The following is a 19,190-nucleotide window of genomic DNA, read 5'->3' on the forward strand; positions in this document are numbered from 1 at the left end:
GTTTCAATTCTTTGAAATAAATAACCGGAGTAAACTGGATAATACTTTTAATTTTGGACGTCTTATAAATCAAGTTTCATGTTTATTCGTACTCAGAATCATTTTGGTCCTTATTATAGTATGACTCTGAACCATGGTCTAATTTGTTAAGCAATGTAAGACATTATACACATATTATTTTTTCGTCAATTGAGTAATATATGTCCATTTAAAGAACTTTGAAAAGAATGCAAAATAAATTAAATATAAAATCAAATAAAAGTGAAAGAAAATAATATATTAAGCGATTGCTGCGATGCTTTGTCTCATGTTATATGGACTAAGGTATGTTTAAATTAGGTAGATAGGTTTTAGGAAATACCTAGTTTAGAGATATCTTATATTTGTTTCCGATTTATTTGGTAATTAAATAGTTAATTTTTAATTAATATTTTTGGTAGAAATAGAAACTTTCTAAATTGTTTTTGTTTTTTTAATTAATGTTTTTAAGAATTAATATCGTTTTGTTATAGATTTTCTAATTATAGTTATCGAGGATCTAAACACAATAAAACCGGATCAATGATTGGATACATAAAACTTATTTATGATCCGAATATAATTAAACCAGGTCAAAAATTCGGCCAAATAACACTAAAACATTAGCGACCAAATTTAAAACATTTGTGACCAAAAACTGCTGCAAAAATTTATATAGATTTAAAAGATCCGAGAATATTTAACGATCAAAATTAAAACAGTGTGACCAAAAACTCCTGCAAAAATATATATGTATATTTGTAAAAGACGTCACAAGTAATCGTGATTTAAAACAAGGGAAATAACTTATATACAAAGTCTTCCCGGAAATATCGTTTTCAGAATTTTAAAATTCGATTCAGAATTTTTTTTAAATGGTAGACATTATGCAAATAATGGAAGCTTACTTGCATTTAATTAAGTTAGTCTTTTTTGTCAACGCTTGCATTTATGCCTCACGGCGTTCGTTAAAGAATACTCCAGCATATGCAATTAGACAATTAGCAGCTTCTCATCTATTAGTTTTTTGGACATCTTCATATCTAGGGTATACAATACATCAGGCGCATCCATTGCATTTACTGTGGAAAAAAAAATGAGAGAAATTAATGCCCTTTCGAGTACAATTAGTTTAGTGGGGGAATTTGGAAACATTTTATGGATAAATAAAATATTATGATATAGATGAAATACTTATTTGTGGGTTTGAATGGTTACGACGGTTGAGGCGGACAAAACCGTCTACGGATTAGACCGCTTTTTATTTACCATTCATCAATTATAGTCCGAAGTGGTCCGGACCAAAAAAAATAGAAGAAAACCGCAGCGGACCATCTGTGGACTGTTTTGACATACAAATAAACTTGGTCCGCAACGGTTTATTGTCTGTCCAAAAAATGAGATGGACTAAACCGCAGACAAATTAGACCGATTTGTCCGCTGCCTCCATTCATAGCCTGTGTGCAGTAGAAGAATAATGATTAGAGTAAGGACAATTTGGGTATTTTTAAGATTAAATGACAAGTGCAATCAGCATTATTAGTGTTAATTGGTTTTATTTGCTACGTACCTGCAAATAATTATTAGTACACAGAGTTATAGTTGTGTGCCAGAAAAGGAATTTTCAAATAATTATACAAGTATTTTTCGAATATTTGAATCTCGAAGGAACCATAAATACTCTAATAATCTTGATTGTTTGTTTATCAAATAAAGCATAGGACATCATTTATGCTTGTTTTCTACCATTATAACCTAGATGCTAGAGTTGCTCTAGCTAGATGTCTTACTTTTTCATGACTAATTATGTAATAGGATAATGTTTTCTTCACCATTCCCTTTTCCTTTGTAATTATCTCGTGTCTATGTTTCTAGCCTCAACCACAAAGTATCTCTATGTCTTCTCTCATCTTATTCTACTATATATTGTATTTGAATTGTAACAATCAAGTGTAAGTAATGACCGACTCTTATTCCACATCATAGTCTTAATCCTTCTTTTGTTCCGTTTATCTCTTTCTCCATTTTGTTGGAGTCTTTTTTGAGCCTTCTCTTACTCTTATCATGCTTATAAATCCTACACATCCTAGCAGTTAGTTCACAAATTATTTTGATTCTACAACTTCCAATTTTACTCCAGGTGAGGACGCGCGATAAGAAAAATGGAAAATAAATAGGGATAGCTTTTTCTTTGTGTGCAACCAAGCCGGATAGTTAAAAGCCTTTACGGAACTTCCTCCAAGCAACTGCCAAGGCAAGTCCCAGTTTTTAATCATATATTGCTTATAACTATTGAAGAACCAAAATAATGTTAATTACATGCCTTACACTTACCCAAAGTTTTTAATATGAATAGAATATACACCCAAAAAATATAGAGTTGTAAACTTGTGATCCTCAAACTTAATTACAAACCAAAACACAGTATGGGAAAATGGAAAGAAAGTTGGTCAGATCTTGATTAAAGAAATCGATTGACTTAGTTAAAGCATGATGTATCTACCTCTGGAGTTATGCTTCATATTTTACTCATGACATGACTTCTCAAAATAGACTAAATAATTAGCCAACTTATTATAAAAGGACCATGTTTGTTTGAGCGACAAGCGCATGTTGTTCGTTTGCCTATTGCAAGCGACTACATACTGTCTTTGACGAACATGGCAAGATAAGAATCATTTTAATAAAACTTTAAGTGGACATATCAATTACTAAATGAATTTGATTAAGCAAAGATAAAATGGACATAAAAATACCAAGTGAAATGGATTTACCTAAAAATATGAGGACAATGTTGACGTAACATGTTTTTTATTTTTTTTGGTGGAATGGACCTTTGGCTACTCACAAACACCTATTTCAAGTACTATTGTCTTCTAATGTGGAGGATTGACTATTATCGTCCTCTAATGTGGAGGATTTGCTTGCAATGAGTGCAAAGTCGAATCCCCAACCATGAACTAGATACTTTATGTCTTCTGGTTTTAACGTAAAAGACATGAGAAGAGAAGACATACATACATGTACCTTACGTGATGAAGTTAATTAGGGAGTTGGATTATGTGCCGAAAGCAGTACGCATATCCCGCGATTGCATGATTCATAGTCTCCAGAAATTGATTAATACTATTTATTAAGGGCACCACGTCGACTATAAATTTAGCTCACATTGTTTTTTGATGGGGGTATGACTTAATTTCAGCGTAACTGATAGGGAGTTAGAAGATGTTTCCCAATAATAATAAAGCCCTGTTCGTTTCTCCATTTGACAGATCCATCCAACTAATCCATTCAACATGTTCATCTAGATGATTTATTCGACTCTTTTTCTTTTCATTTTTAGTAGGTTCCTTTAACTGGACCATCCGAATGACATGTTGTTCGTTTGCTTATCTCTATCTCCATTCAAATAATTTGTAATAATACAAATACCTAAAATACCAATGCTTTCATCTAATTATATTTTTATTATTACTTGTAAACATATTAATTTTAATTCTTAATCTAAAAAAAATTTAAAAGTAAATAAATTTTAAATGATAGTTTTTTACATTTATAAATTTATTTTACGGTTTTTGCGGGAAAACGTAATTTTACAGTTTTCACGGGAAAACTCGATTTTACGATTTTGGCGGAAAACAGAATTTTACGGTTTTGGCGGAAAACAGAATTTTACGTTTTTGGCGGAAAAACGTAATTTTACGTTTTACGTTTTTGGCAGAAAAATGTAATTTTACGTTTTTGGCGAGAAAACATGATTTTATGATTTTGGCGGGGGAAAATGATTTTACAGTTTTGGTGGAAAAACATGATTTTTGCGGTTTTGGCGGGAAAACGTGTTTTTACGGTTTTGGCGGGAAACGAAATTTTACAGTTTTGGCGGGAAAAAAACGATTTTGCGGTTTTGGCGGGAAAACGTTTTCTTACGGTTTTAGCGGGAAAACGGAATTTTACGGTTTTATCGGAAAATTTTGATTTTGCGGTTTTAGCGGAAATTTTTTTTTTATTTTTTTAAAAAATAATTGGAAAATAAGATTTAAGTCTATTTGTTTTTATCTAAAAAATACATCTAAATAATCAATTAAAATAATTAGGGTATTTTTGTCATTTGTTAATTTTGACTGAATCATCTACATCCAAATGATCCAATTAAGTTCAGCCAAATGAGTTTCAAAATTTAGCCTAAATTTTCAAACTCATCCAAATGATTCATTTGGATGGATCATCTGAATGAACCGTTTTTTGCACTAAACGAACATCAAAACTCATCTCCATCGAGATGATCCATCTGACTGATGAAACAAACAGAGCCTTAATAATAAAAAAACTGATTTAGGAAAACCCGTGAAATTGAGCTTTGCCTCCCATGTGGCAACCAAGGAGAGAATGATACGTTCTTATGGAGAGAGAAAGAGGCGATTTCTTTCTACTTTTTTGGGATGACGTGGCTAATTCTGAAGAGTTAATGACCTATTGAGAGTTTTTTTAAAAAGTTGATGTAGATAGCTTGAGAGTGCTCAAAATAACTTAGTAGTACACAATAAGTAGTAGTAAACAATTAGTAGTGTTGATGTGGATAGTAGTAGACAATTAGTCTTAGACCCAATTAGTAGTGTTGATGTGTATAGTAGTAGCCAATTATTAGTCTTAGGCCGAGAAAACCCATATCAAGCTGCAGAACTATGAGGATTACAAGTAGATCACCGAACTAATCCATGGCCGAAAAAGAAATGCTTCAATGTAGTAATAATCTTATATTCTTATTACAGAACTAGATTTTAACCCGCGGTACACCGCGGAGACAATTTATATTTTAAAGTTAGTATATATAAAAAAATTTAAATTGTATCTATCTATAAAATATTTTTATTTTATAATTTACAATTGTTATTAAGTAACGTCCTTCCAAACCCGTCTCGCCAAACCCGTCCCGTAAAAAAACTATTATTTTATTAATGTTAATCTTATTTATGATATGTTTATGAATCATTGTCTAAATATTTTAGTCGATGTGGGACGTTCAAATTCACACATTTTTTGCCAATTGGTTAATATATGTTTATTTTTAAAATTTTGAATCACAAAATATGACGGAAAGAATTGAGATTTTTTTAAACTCTATATATTATATAAAGATGTTAAAATTTATGATATATTAAACTTTTTATAATTTTAAATATTAATAATGTTTTATAAATTTTTAATATTTAAATAATAATATTTATTTTTTTTATATTTTGAACCTTTTAGGTAATGACATAATAACTCTAAAAGCAAGGATTTAGAAGATTTAAATTTTTAATTAAATATTTTCATTCCTAAATAATTAATGTCAGTGTCATGAGATTGTAAATAAGTTCAAATACATGATTTATATATTTAAACAAAAAATATTTAGTAAGAATAATATTTTTTTTAACAAAAAACTTTGTTTTAAAATATTGTTAACAAATATGTTTATGCTAATTTTAAGGGATTGACTTAAAGTTTGTTTGGATTAAATTTGATTGATAATGTGGTTGACAATTTCAATCAAGAATTTAAAATAAAATTAATTATTTTGGAAAAAAGATTTAATGCTAATGGCATTGAGTTGTAAATAAGTCCAAATCCAGGATTTATTTATTAAAATGGCTGAAAAAAATGTATATATAGATAATAGAGGTTTCCACTTTTGCTATGAAGAGGACTAGAAGAAATGCTCATCGATACCAGAAAATTGAGAAATTGGCCAAGAAAATCACAAACTTTTAAAATTAGCCAAAAAAATGTTCAAACTTTTCCATTAGAATTTTAAAAATACCAAAAAATTTAAGAAGCAGCCAAATAATGCTTACGATTTTATGACATTAACAATGTTTAAATAAAAAAGAGTTTTAGTTCTATGAATATGATACAATGGTTCTTACAAATTGATTACAAGAGCTTACATATTATAACATAATAATTTAAATTATTAACAATTAAAGATTTTTTATTTTAATTGAATAACACTACACTTTTAATGACTTTATAAGAGTACTAGATTTTAATATACCGCGAGATGATTTATTTTTTAAAAGTAATATATATTAAAACTTGCAAATTTTATTTTTATAAAATATTTATATTTTTACAGTTTATAATTATTATTAAGTATTTATATATATTATTTTTTTATTAAAAATAATAAATCAAAGATTTAACCTGTATTGAAACGGTGGATTAATTATATTTTACTTTTTATTAATGTTGATTCAAAAACCCGTTCCTCCAAATCCGTCTTGCCAAAAAGCCATTTATTTTATTAATATTGATTTTATTTATGATATAAGTCTGAATTATAATCTAAACATTTTAGCTAATAACATAGGAGTGCACCATATTTATTTAATAGGGGAATGTACCATATGACCCGAATGCACTTTTACCCAAATCCACCAAAAAAGTCTTGCAAAACTACTATAGACCCGAATGTACCATATTTTTTTGTGCTAATTTTTATGTGATTAAGATTTAATTGATTTCGTATATAAAATATTAAATTGTTTTACGAACTTATTTGTTTATAATTTGGTAACAGATAGATAATTGAATATTCAGTATATTTTGCTTCAGTTTAGGAAATCTTTAATGACCCGTCTTTAAATCCAATAAGCCCTATAATTAAGAGATGAATATTGTCGTTAAATGATTTTGGTAATCTTAATGATGTCATTAAAAGATTTTGTTTTTGATTAAATTTTTCTAATGGCATTGTCATGTAATTAATTACAAAAATTAAGGTTACATTTAAAATGTACTTCCCAAATAATATAGTAGGACGATATGCACTTTTATCCAAATCCACCAAAAAAGTCTTGCAAATATACTATAGAGATAAGAAACGATAGTCGGTTTTGATAGGTATATGATTAGCAAATATATTAGTTCGCTTAAATTAGTTAAAGAATACAAATTGAAAAGGTATATTACACTTTATTCGAATATAGTATCAAAACTTATATAGAGATTTGATAAATTTTTAATTGTTGAATACTTTTTTTTTGTGCTAATTTTATGTGATTAAGATTTAGTTGATTTCGTATATAAAATATTAAATTGTTTTACGAACTTATTTGTTTATAATTTGGTAACAGATAGATATTTGAATATTCAGTATATTTTGCTTCAGTTTAGGAAATCTTTGATGAGTTGTCTTTAGATCCAATAAGCCCTGTAATCTAGATATTAACTTGCAGTATACCGCAGGTAGGCTTATATTTTAGTTCAACTAAAAACTTTTATTGTAAAGATGATTTAAAAATATATGATATTATTTTATTTGATTTTAAATGTATAGTAAACTGTGAGTTGTATATATTTTTTGATATTATCTATATTGTTTAGTGTTTAAGATTATACACTTGTAGTTTGATTGTTAATTTAAGAGTTTCACCTGTAGTATACCATCTTGTATTAATATCGATCTAATCCCGTCAATTCTAGGATTTTCCAGCTTGTATTAAAAATTGAATCACATCTAATATGTTATTAATTATTGTAGTATATAAGATTATAAATTTTCAATATAATATGTATGAAATTGAATATAAATATTTCAAATTATGACATGTTACTCAGTAGAAAGTTTTCTTAAATCTATTTTTCACCCGTTATAATATTTTTTCATGTATTGAACAGTTTATATTCGTTTTTAAAAATTCAAATTATGGCATATGCGAAAAAACTCTAATTATTTTTCTATAATGATGATATTATTTTTCGGCAAAAATAGAATCATATAAAGATGAGAAGTAAACTATAATAATTAATAAAAAATTAATATGATAATTTAGATATCAAATCTAATTTGTTGATTTTAATTGGTTACTTTTTTGGGAATTAATAATGTATTTTGTTTTTCTAATTAAATTAAATTAATTAAAATTTAGATATCAAATCTTATATGTTGATTTTGATTGGTTATTATTTTTGGAAATTAATAATGTATTTCGTTTTTAATTAAATTTAATTAATTAAATTAGTATTTGACTTTTTAATCCTCAAAGAGATAAATTAATTTACTCTTTAAAATTTTATTTCTAATGACATACCTATGTAATTACTTACAAAAATTAAAGTTATATTTAAAATGTACTTCCCAAATAATATAGTAGGATGAATCTAATAACCCAAAATTTATAAAGATTTAAATTATAATCAACAGTTTGATCATCTTGTTCATACAAAATTTCGTATAAGACATTAATTAACAAAGCAAAAAATCATATATCAAAATAGACACATATTAACAAAGGATTAATAATTTAATAGTTGTGAAAAGCCTTTCCAGTTTCTTCCACGGCCTAGCTCCTCCGTCTTTACGCTCTCTCATCAAACTCGAGAAAAAAAAGTGGCGCCTCTGCAATTTCAATTTTCAAATCCTAATAATTTTTCTCTCGCTTCCCGGAGAACGGAACCCTAATTTCTCGACGCAGACATGATTTTGAGAACTCCGCAGCCGAAGAGGCTCAGGTCCGACGCCGGAGAAAGCCCCTTCCCCACCGGCGCTACTGGTTCCGGCAATCAGCTAATCATCTACGAAGATTCTCCTCTTCCTGCTCCTGCTCCGCTACAAACTTCTCATGATCATTCGGCGGATCAACATCTTTGCACCTATCAATGCCGCCAAATGGTCACTACTTATACCTATCTATCTATATCCCCTCACGAAGATTAGCGAATCTGAGGTTTGTTCTTGTTGTTGTTAGGTTAAAGCTGATGTTCTAGATGCCTTGAGCACAGCAGAGAAACAAGTTGAGGAATCTAAAACCAAATTACAGACTCTTAATGCCAACTTCACCGAAGCAGGTGAGAGATCGTTTGTGAATTCGAAATTACAAAGGTCTTGATTCCGAATGTCTCTGCTTTAACTGTTGTTAACGAATTTGATTTTGATATTCTACAACAGATGCTGAAAGAAAGCATTTTCGAGATAAATTCTTATACTCAGAGCAAGAGCTTGCTGCTGCTAAAGCGCGTGAGAAAATGCTTCAGGAGCAGCTTCTTATGGAGATCAACAATTCTCAAGAGCGGTATACCAAAGAACTACAATCTTGCCATGAACTGGAGGTTGATCTAACTATTAAATTGACTTGAAATTTCTCGTTTTACTTGGTGTCATTGGTGCCAGTATCATTAACTGAATCCTTATAGGTAAAACTTCAAAATGAAATGAACCTTCGAAAGAAAGCGGAGTCTTCTGCTGCAACAGCTGAGGAAAAAGCTAAACTTTTGGAGGATAAACTAACTCAGCTATCTGGAAGTGTGGACAGGGAGAAGAAACGTCTCAACAATGATATTGCTCAACTGGGTAAAGAAGCAAAGCTTTCTGTGGCTAGGATTGGTGCAGATGTAAGTATCGATTAAGAAACTTGATAGCTTGACTGAAGTTTTGTTTTTGGTTTCTCATGCAATTATCGTATTTGCACCTGTTTTCCTTTGCTTTTAGCTTGAAAGGATGCAATGTAGGGCACAAAATGCTGAGACGGAATCAAATCTTTTAAGATCACAACTGGAGCATCTTAAACTGATATTTGACGAGGTAAGCTATGTTTGACGTGCATCTTAGATAATAATAACACCAGTCATAAGTCATCATTTGCTTTGGTAATTTATTTTGCTTTCTCATATGATTCTTTTTATGCAGTGTTTGCAAGAAAAGACTGAAGTAGACAAGAAGCTATCGTCATTCACTTCGGAGGCAGCATCTTCTTCAGATAACAGTGTATTGGTTAAACATCTTCAGGAAGAACTTAAACGCTATGTAAGTTTTACCAGTTCTTAGTCTACCCGAGTAATGATTTTACAAAGTTGTTACATAAGATGAATCATTTATTGAAAATGAGTATGAAAGTGGTCAGGACATTGATCATAACTCTCTGTTTTATTCACCAATAGAAGCTGTACTCGTTCTTGATTACCATGAGAAACTTTGCATTACATACCCAGAATCAATGATTTCTATTTTCTGTTGATTACTCTCATAAGCAGCAAATCACGGAGAGAGATTATGCAAGTTTTTAAACACTTGAAATTTACTCAAAACACTCGTTAAATTTTTTTTCTTAAAATGGTCGTCTTATTTACTTAGGCTATCTAAGACAATTCATAAGTAAAAGAGTTTACTTTTCAAGAAAAGTGAGGTAATATAGAATGATGTATTTTTCATGTAACACTAGTTATGCAAGTCAAATTTTAATTTGATCGTAAATTCGACTCACATACTTTTCATCATTTGAAGACATGTACTATTTGTAGATTCTATTTTCGACTTCTATACTTTCCATGTAATATCTATTTAGTTTTTGTTTTTCTTGTCGATTTTGATTCTTGATAATTGTATCAGGAAGCTGAAGTGCGAGAAGCTAGAAAGTTAAAATCACGGCATTTAGATGCGGAGTTGTTGAATGTGAACTTATTAGAAGAACAAAGCCGTAGGGAGAGGGCAGAGTCAGAGTTATCAAAATTTCATGACTTGCAGCTAAGCATGGAAAAGTTGGAGAATGAATTGTCCTCTTGGAAGTCATTGCTAAATGACATTCCTGGTGTGTCCTGTCCTGATGACATAGTTATGAGATTCTCGGTGCTACAGAAGTATGTCAACATGATCTATACAGAATTTATCTTTTCACTAGAGTCTTCTTCTGATATTGTTTCAAATAATTATGCCTGCCATGAAATATTCTGTGCGGAGAGACTGAGGTAGTTGTTACGGGGCATTTTCCTGACTTTATAGGTGAACTAGATAGTATTTATCAGAGACATCTGTAACACCACTTTGTCCAGATATGGCTTTATATTTTACAGATATTCTGGCTTGCTAGTCTAGCAGGTCTAATGTGTCTGTGAGCATCTAGAGTATTGATTTCTAGTTTACCAAGCACTCTGAGTTAACACATGTATCTATGATACTTCCTAGTGACTTGTGTTTCTGCCTTTGAAGTGAGGTGGTTCAAAGCACTATGAAGATTGGGGAAGCAAGTACCCGTATTAAACAACTGGAGGAGACACTGGAGGCTATACAACTTGGCAGACAGAATGCTGTAAGTGAGGCTGCATTAGCGAAAGAGAAATCTGAGGCTCTCAAAACAGACGTGAAGAGAATTGAAGTAATGGTAAGTTTGAAAATTGTTGCTGGTGCTCTGTAAGGGGTCACAAATGCACTTTTATTTTGCTGGCATCAATTAAAGCCTCTTAAGTTGATTTTTGATTCTCGAGAGATAAAGGATAGCATTTTCAATTGGTGACACTCAAATGCTCATCATTTTATATTCATTATTCTTGTTTATTGATTGTTTGCTTGGTTTCTCTAGGTTCACTGTCTTTGCTTGGATATATACTAGCTCAGCTCTGTATTTCATGTTGATTGTTGATCTATGCATTCATAAGAAGCTGATAGAAGTAATATAGTTAGAGACGATATTCATAGGATAATATCCCTAGTATTTTTGGATGTTCACGTTGGGTTTGTTATCAATTAGTACAGATTTAATATCTCTATATATGTGGGGAAAGTCTGTTTGTTCCTAATGAGTGTATTCAATTGTTAGATTTTGGTGCAAATTCCTTCGTATCCAAACATGAGTCTATCACGAATTTATGATGAGTTGATTTATCCATAATATAGTGTCCTTTCAGGATAAGAGATAATGTGTGTAGTATAGAATTTGTTGCAAACAACTTTTTATTTAATCATGAATCTATCACAATTCAAGGGAATTAAGTTTATAGTGTCTCATTGGAGGTAACTTTTTATAATTTTCTATCAGTTTGTTGCACTATTACTAACAGAGCTTTAATTTGTAATAAAGCTCACTTTGGTCACGGAGGAGAAAGAACAGTTGAAAGCTGTTGTTAATGAATTAAGGAAGTCAAACAGTGAAGGATCTGTGTCTGGAGCCGCAGATGGAGCCCTTATTCAGGTTCTAGAATAACACAGTTCTTATTTTGAAGATTTTCCTTCTTTTTTGTTGGAAGCATAAAGCTTATTTTGCTTATATATACAGGGGTTTGAATCTTCTCTTGCAAAGAAGGAGAACTATATTAAGGATTTAGAGCAGGATCTAAATCAACTGAAGGATGTCAATAATCGTCAACGTACTGAAATAGAACTTCTAAATGAGAAACTAGTTGATGAAGCAAGGAGGAATAAGTCGCTGGAAAGGGATAGTGATCGTCTTCGCTCTGAGATCTCTTTACTGGAGTCAAAGGTACAGATGCTAGAGATGTGTGCTTGTAAAAAAGATTGCCAAAGAAAATATTTGCTTATGGAACTTTCATCTGCCATGGTCGAAATGAATAATAAAAGTTTTTAAGGGTGAATGGCGAATTTTATGTCCTGCATCTTATGTTTTTCTTAGGTTTCATGGAAGATTTTATTATTGTAAAAGCGAATAGAAATGCTATTTAGGACCTCTAACTTCTACCCTAGAGTTTGATCTGAACAGTAACATATATTTGGCAGCTGGGTCATGGTGATTATTCTGCCGCAAATACAAGGGTTTTGCGCATGGTGAATACTCTTGGTGTTGAAAACGAGGCAAAACAAACAATAGAGGCTTTACAAGCTGAGTTACAGAAGACAAAAGAAAGACTTCAAGCTGTTGAAGAATTAAAGAGCCAGTCTGGTAAATTTCTGATTGTCGACCTTTCCTGTTTTTGATACTGAGTTTGCTACAAGTCTACCATTCAATTTTACTCTCACCACAAAATTCACTGGAGAAGCATACCTTAATTTCTCTGTGACCCTATTCTCTACATCATATTCTATGTTTCCGAGAATAAAAGGGAGGGCCAAAATCTTTCTGTTGATCTGCCTCCGGAGGACTTGAGAAGAAATATTGTAGTGTTTCAAAAATGTTATTCTTATTTACTAAATATGCTTTACTGTAAATTCTTTTTCATGAATATTCAGGAGATGCTGGGAAGCTAGTTGACTCTCATATAACTGGAAAGATTGCTCAACTAAAAGAGCAAAATGCTACGCTTGAAAAACGTGAAGAGAGGTTTGTTACTGATAAATGTTTAACATGTCCTTTGTGCAAATATGACCTTGATTTCCCATACTAAAACATATGTGGAGCCTATGAATTATGAAACAGGTACAAAACTGTTTTTGCTGATAGAATTTCCGTGTTTAGAAGGGCTTGTTGTGAGCTTTTTGGTTATAAGGTATGCCACTTGCTCATAATTATGTCGTAGCACTCAAATTTTATTCTTTAGCATTACAATGGTTCCCTGAAGGCAATGATTCTGGATATTTCAGTTTTCTGAATGTTGACTATCACATTGTAAAATGTAATGTTCGTACTTTTGTCCATTTTTTACGGTCTATGAACTGCGCGTTTCTGTTGCAAAGAGGGATTCAGCTATTGCTATCTATAGTTTTCCTTACCTTCCGTTATTCGTGTAGATAGATGATCAAAGAGTCTTATTCATCTACAGAACTTGTAAACTTGTGAATTCCTTTTGAAAACTCTGGCAGATTGTAATGGACGAACATCAGCGTCCCAATGGAATCCCAGTGACTCGGTTTACTCTCCAGTCTATATATGCTCAAAGTGATGATGAAAAACTCGAGTTTGAATACGAGTCAGGAAACACCAGTATTCTAGTAAGTGATTCTTGTAAATTGTATAACTTTGATATGCTGCATTTGAATCAGTTAATCAACTGATACTGATTTAATTCCTTCAGAACAATGAGTATGCCTCTCAGGGCGACATAGCGAAGCAGGTAAAGTACAGACATAGTTTTCTTCCTTCATAAGCGCAGTGTTCTCAGTGAAGTGTAAAAACTCATTCTGTGTGTTTCTTGCAGATAGAAATATTCATCAGGAAATTCAACTCGATTCCAGCTTTTACAGCCAACTTAACGATGGAATCATTCAACCGTCGGACGCTATATTGAGAGCACTGCGTCCTTATTTCCAACTCTGTGTTTTGTATATTTCTAAAGCCTGCTGAATAGAAACTGAAACTCGAAAGCCGCAGCTTAAAACACTGGCCTTATCTATGTCTACCTCTGGTTCGTTATGTCTGCTATAATTGTGGTGTCAGTAACTCTATTTTGGTATGAAAGAAACTAGTTTCGATTTACTCAGAAAGAATATCTAATGTCATTCTCTGATTATGCGTTTATTACTTTATAGTCACCAAAAACAGTAACACTTGAATATCAAGCAAACAGATTTTTATATAACCATGAATTTAAAACACAAATAATACACAGACTACCTACATGTAAAGAAGATTAGAGCAAAATTGATATCGACTTATAATATAATTACATGTTTAGTTTTTATTTATTGTTTTGAATAAATGTTGTGAAAACCAAAACCCAAAAAAAAAAAACTTGTATCACCTCATTACACAATCATCCTTCCCCTGCTTTTCCATAATCAATCTCAACGAATAATTGAAATAAATGCCTAAGTGACATTGGTCATCTGGGCTTTTAATTTTTTGATATTCACATATTATTACATTGTAGATCTTTAGAGAACTCTCACGTACTTGTTTCTCCATTCTTTATTACCTGCAAGAACAAGTGCCAATTGGATTTAGAAAACAATTAGAGCAACCAAATGCAGGCAACAACGAAGACTAAACGGCTAACCTTATTCACTTGAGGGGATCAATGTGAGGGTAGAGTCCCAGGACATGTTCCGGCATGAAATCATGCCTTGTCAGTATTCCAACAATAGGCGGTCTCTGCAATACGAAAACATACGCGTTAGAAACATAAACAAGTCTAGCGAGAGGAAGAGAGAGCGAGAAAGAGACTGACCCCTGGTGTTTTAGGCACCACACACAAGTGGCGAAGACCAAGTTGCCGGAAAAGAATAGCCGCCTTAGCTAGAGACAGAGTCTCAAGCACAGTGTAAGGAGATGTGTTAGTGATGGGATGGAGATCAACATACATCTCCATCTCCTCCTCACTTAGATCCAAATCTTCAATCTTGAGCCCCTTACCTAACCCTGCTTTACCAAAGTCACGGGCTTTGCAACTTCTCAGAATTTGTGAACCAAAAGTTGTTCTCTGCTTCGAGAATTTCTTCCCTTGGAGAAGCACAAGGAGATGAGATCTCAAGGCAATCCCACATAGCTCAGAAGCTTCTGTGAAAGGTGGCTCATCAATTACAGGGAAACCATTATGTCTTGTCATTTTTAAAGCCTGCCATATTACCCCAACCTTTTCAACTCTCGAAAAGGATATCAAAGCTCCAGAAACTACGTCCTTTGCAACCAAATTGCGCATGTACGGCTCTGCATGGTCTTCCATGTAAGGCAGTCCTTTCATTGTTACAATCTGGTCATAGACCCCCCTGTTGAAACAATCTGCAACCGTTTTTGATATAAGGAGTACAAGCATCACCAGTGGCAGCATTAGGAGATTATTTGTAAGTTCGAGCAGTATAACACATAGAGAGACCGTCATTCTCATTGTGCCTCCAAGGAAGGAAGCAGCTCCGAGCAGAGAAAACAGACCTACATCAAGCTGAGATACTGGACCCAGCAGTCTACCCACTAGTCGTCCATAAGAGGCTCCAGCAAGAATGACAGGAATGAAAAGCCCAGAGGGTATGGCTATGCCGTATGTTATGATGCCAAGGCAGTACACTGCGACAAAGAAGATGGCAAGGGTAGAGATATGGAATTCATTTTCAGATCTGGATGTGAAAAGATTACGGATTGCATCATCATTGGTGTTGAGAAGTAGGGAGGAAAGGTCATTGTAATGGTTTGGAGGACACTGGAAACTCTTATAGATGCTGGATCGACCTACACTAGGGCACTTTCCCTCCTCTATGCCAATAGGACATGGAGTACACTGTGAAAGCCATGGGAGACCAAATGCGCAACACGAGCTCAAAATGGAAACTGCCATTACAAGCATAATTTTAAATCTCGGACCTTTCCTGCAAGTTATGGAAAGAACAAATTAAGAAAATCGAAAAGAGGCAAAGAAATGATATTATGAAAGAGTAACTCGTTGGAAAATGACTTTATGAAAGAGTTAACTTGTTGAGAAATGACGTACTCGTTTATAATGCTATATGTGCGGAGGACTTTGTCCACAAGGTAGTTGTAAAGGCTTCCAAGCACACCACCAATAACTCCAAGGAATACTATTGCTAGCAAATCTGGAGTGCTATATAGCACTGGTCCCGAGTTTACATCAAACATGATGAGACCTCCTTTCCCAAACAGTCCACATCTCCCAGAGCGACAGAACTCAATCAAACTTCGTAAGACCACTGCTACAACTGCGGTAGTGAAGAATGTCCTCCAGAGAAGGGCATTCCTCCACCTAACGATATTAAAAAAGTGAGACATAATCTTTTCCAAATGGATATAGCAATATACGCAAACCGTCTAAACTCTACACTATGTATCACTTAGATTTCCTCGCTCACTAACTTCCATTTGCATAAAGAAGTCATGTTGGATACATTATGTTTTCAACTAGACAAACATGGTGACCTTCTTGCACTTTTGCATTAAGACTTCTAGCTGGGGAGAAGCTTCCCCTTTCAGAGTCTGTCTACTACAATGACTAGACTTGCATAAGGTATCACTCCTTGGATTAGTTATAAGGAGTTAGAGAGAAACAGAAAATACCATGAAGCAGCTTCTTCAAGGGCGAAAAGCACTCCTCCAACTGGAGCACGGAAGGCAGCTGCTACACCAGCAGCAGCCCCGCAAGTGATCAGGTCTCTTCTGTCTCTATCGTTTTTGAAGAATCTGAGCCACTTCCAAGTCAACCGGTACTTTTTGGAACCACCTTGTCCAAGTAAATTAGCAATGCAAGCACCAGTATGAACCATAGGCCCTTCTTTTCCAACTACAAATCCGGCAGCAACTCCAAATATAGAGCCAAAGATCTACCAATACGAAATATTTCGTATCAGAAAAGGCCACAGAGATGAACAAAGACATCAATGCTAAATTCAGGATGAACAAAGACTGCTTGGAAAGTTGTTTGGGGATCTTACCTTAACAAAGAGGGTGCTTGGAGCTAATATTGAATAAGCATCTATACCATTGAGATATGCTTTAACCTCAGGTATGCCAGATCCTGCCGCCGCAGGAGCAATAAAAGCACAGAGTGAAGCAGCAGCAGTTGCCAAAATTAAGTTACAACCAGCAAATGCAAAAAATGCCTGGAAATATCTGCAGTATTTGAGAAACATCCGATGTCATTTATCATTCTGATCCACACATATATCCCTGTGAGCCTTAATTCTCATAACAGTATTAACCATTAAGAAATTTAGATATAATCAGTGAATAAACAGTAACTGAAACAGGATAGAAAGTGCTAAAAAATGGCGTAGAAGCAGAGATAAACAACAAAAGCTAGACTTACTTTTCCTTGAGCATGAGATTACCGATGAGCAAGAGTTTAAATCCAGCTATATTCTCAACACCAAGGTTATTCAAAAAGCCAACAAGTCCAGTAGCTAAACCAATAAGAAAAGCAAGCGCCCATTTGAGAAACGTATACTGAAGTATCTCAATCTTCTTCCTAGACCTCCAGTCTTGCTTGAAAAAATCATTTTCGAAGATCCTGCCAAATAAAAATCCCAAGTCAAGATCCTGATATGTTTACATAAGCTATAATCATTCACACCAAATTAGGCAAGACACCAGTAGGAGACACACACAAAGACAAAAAGTCAAATTCAGTCTGAAACTATGATTGCATCATCATAAAGACCCCAAAAAGATTTGCACTTTTCTCAATCTAATAGATTGTATAGCATACCTATTGCTAGGTGAAGTGGCTATGATGTCTCTCAAAAGCTAAAAGCTTCAATTTTTACCCAAAAGTATTAAAAATGAAAACATTATGATTTAAAAATTATACATGGGATGGGACCCAAAATGTTACATAATCCAAAACTTCATAGACTCATAATCAAATTTGAGATGAAGTTTAAAAACTAATCGAAAACATTTAAGCATATTAAAGTCTAATTGCCAAAGTTAAAAACTTTATCCAGAAAAAAGAACGAAACATCAAGTTATGTGCAGAAGAAAAGAGAAGAGGGAGAAAAAGGACAGACTCGTAATCAAGGCTTTCGATGGGACAAGTATTAGCTCCGACAATAGCGATCTGAGAAGTTGTGTTCTTTCGATTCCTAGCGAGAAGAGGCTGTCGAAATCCGACAGATCCATCGTCTAGAATCCCAGATATCTTCCTCTCGAAACCATGTAAAGCTCCTCCTTCAACCTCTATATCATGATGGTCTCCTTCGTGCCGATCATCCATCTCTCCTCCACGATCTTGTTTTTTTAAGAAAATAAAATTGTTTGTTTTCGATTTCCGATCAGATTACAAAGCCACAGAAATGGAAAGCTATATAATTGGGCACGAGATTCCTGGAATCATGAACCTCTCGCGCTCAAGCAGATGCTAAAAAGTCGATTTTTTTATTGTTTTTTTTTCTTTTTTGTTTTTTTTTGAGGGAGGTCGTAGAGTGGTATGGGTCAGGAATTTTGTTTTTTTATTTGATCCTAATTTAGGCAAAACTAAACTCTCTTTCTTTGTTATGATTTTCATAAGGATATATTCTTCTAAATAAATAAAAAAGTCAATAACAAAAAAAAACTTGCATAAATAAATTATCTAATTATGAAAATTTTCATAGTATTGTTTTTGCCCAACAAATTTGTATACAATCGTGATATTTTATGGGGGAAAAAACTATTTGTTTTTTATATATATTATTTTGAATTGATTTTTCATAAATAATTTCTCTCAAATTTTACAACTGTGTCCGATATACTTATATAAAAATAATATATGTATATTTTTTTCACATGATCTTGTAAAGTTTGTTTTGATTCTAACTCAATTACAGATATTTTTGAAATCTTACTTCTCATGTGTGTTTATTTAGTTTCTAGATATGAAAATTTTGTTGTTAAAATTTTATAATGATTTTTAGTTCCCAAAACTGGATTTCAACAAGAAACCAAATGAGCCCAAACTAGGGTAGACATCGTCCAATTATACGAACCACTGTGTATTTGCCAGACTTGTTGAAACATCACACAATTCAAGAGAAGAACAAAATCTATTGGATTTAACATTAAAACCAAAACAAAAAACAACATCTATTGGTTAGAAAGTCTTTTAAA

The 19,190-nt window shown here is 32.8% G+C and overlaps 2 protein-coding genes and 2 long non-coding RNA genes across 4 annotated transcripts; 2 read left to right on the top strand and 2 right to left on the bottom strand.

Annotated features, from left to right (window-relative positions):
- Window positions 1-1,871: 1,871 nt before the first annotated feature.
- AT5G07485 lies at window positions 1,872-2,361 on the top strand. Its single transcript, NR_143006.1, has 2 exons — window positions 1,872-1,971; window positions 2,162-2,361. It is a non-coding gene; the product is annotated as an other RNA (long non-coding RNA).
- Window positions 2,362-2,843: 482 nt separating this feature from the next.
- Window positions 2,844-3,221, bottom strand: AT5G07495. Its single transcript, NR_143007.1, has one exon. It is a non-coding gene; the product is annotated as an other RNA (long non-coding RNA).
- Window positions 3,222-8,285: 5,064 nt separating this feature from the next.
- On the top strand, window positions 8,286-14,259 carry MAD1 (mitotic checkpoint family protein). Its single transcript, NM_124366.4, has 16 exons — window positions 8,286-8,674; window positions 8,751-8,850; window positions 8,951-9,111; window positions 9,196-9,393; window positions 9,491-9,583; window positions 9,689-9,805; window positions 10,388-10,635; window positions 10,985-11,156; window positions 11,853-11,963; window positions 12,048-12,251; window positions 12,506-12,668; window positions 12,956-13,046; window positions 13,143-13,212; window positions 13,526-13,654; window positions 13,738-13,776; window positions 13,861-14,259. The coding sequence occupies exons 1-16, from the start codon at window positions 8,480-8,482 to the stop codon at window positions 13,948-13,950; spliced, it is 2,181 nt and encodes a 726-aa protein (NP_199799.1). The 5' UTR covers window positions 8,286-8,479; the 3' UTR covers window positions 13,951-14,259.
- On the bottom strand, window positions 14,230-18,607 carry CLC-C (chloride channel C). Its single transcript, NM_124367.4, has 8 exons — window positions 18,113-18,607; window positions 17,413-17,613; window positions 17,039-17,216; window positions 16,665-16,927; window positions 16,084-16,353; window positions 14,830-15,961; window positions 14,659-14,753; window positions 14,230-14,577 (listed from the first exon to the last, which is right to left on the bottom strand). Exons 1-7 carry the CDS (start codon window positions 18,316-18,318, stop codon window positions 14,664-14,666), a joined length of 2,340 nt encoding a protein of 779 aa, NP_199800.1. The 5' UTR covers window positions 18,319-18,607; the 3' UTR covers window positions 14,230-14,577; window positions 14,659-14,663.
- Window positions 18,608-19,190: the final 583 nt, after the last annotated feature.

This window comes from Arabidopsis thaliana, chromosome 5 (genome assembly GCF_000001735.4).
Source record: "Arabidopsis thaliana chromosome 5, partial sequence".
Classification (NCBI taxonomy): Eukaryota; Viridiplantae; Streptophyta; class Magnoliopsida; order Brassicales; family Brassicaceae; genus Arabidopsis; species Arabidopsis thaliana.

Excerpts from the sequence above, each read along its gene's own strand:
- CLC-C (NM_124367.4), bottom strand. The coding sequence starts at position 18,318 with ATGGATGATCGGCACGAAGGAGACCATCATGATATAGAGGTTGAAGGA. Across the intron at positions 17,217-17,412 it reads AATCTCATGCTCAAGGAAAA|ATATTTCCAGGCATTTTTTG; the intron begins GTAAGTCTAGCT and ends CAAATACTGCAG. Across the intron at positions 15,962-16,083 it reads ACATATAGCATTATAAACGA|GAAAGGTCCGAGATTTAAAA; the intron begins GTACGTCATTTC and ends CATAACTTGCAG.
- MAD1 (NM_124366.4), top strand. The coding sequence starts at position 8,480 with ATGATTTTGAGAACTCCGCAGCCGAAGAGGCTCAGGTCCGACGCCGGA. Across the intron at positions 9,394-9,490 it reads TGGCTAGGATTGGTGCAGAT|CTTGAAAGGATGCAATGTAG; the intron begins GTAAGTATCGAT and ends CTTTGCTTTTAG. Across the intron at positions 11,964-12,047 it reads CAGATGGAGCCCTTATTCAG|GGGTTTGAATCTTCTCTTGC; the intron begins GTTCTAGAATAA and ends TTATATATACAG.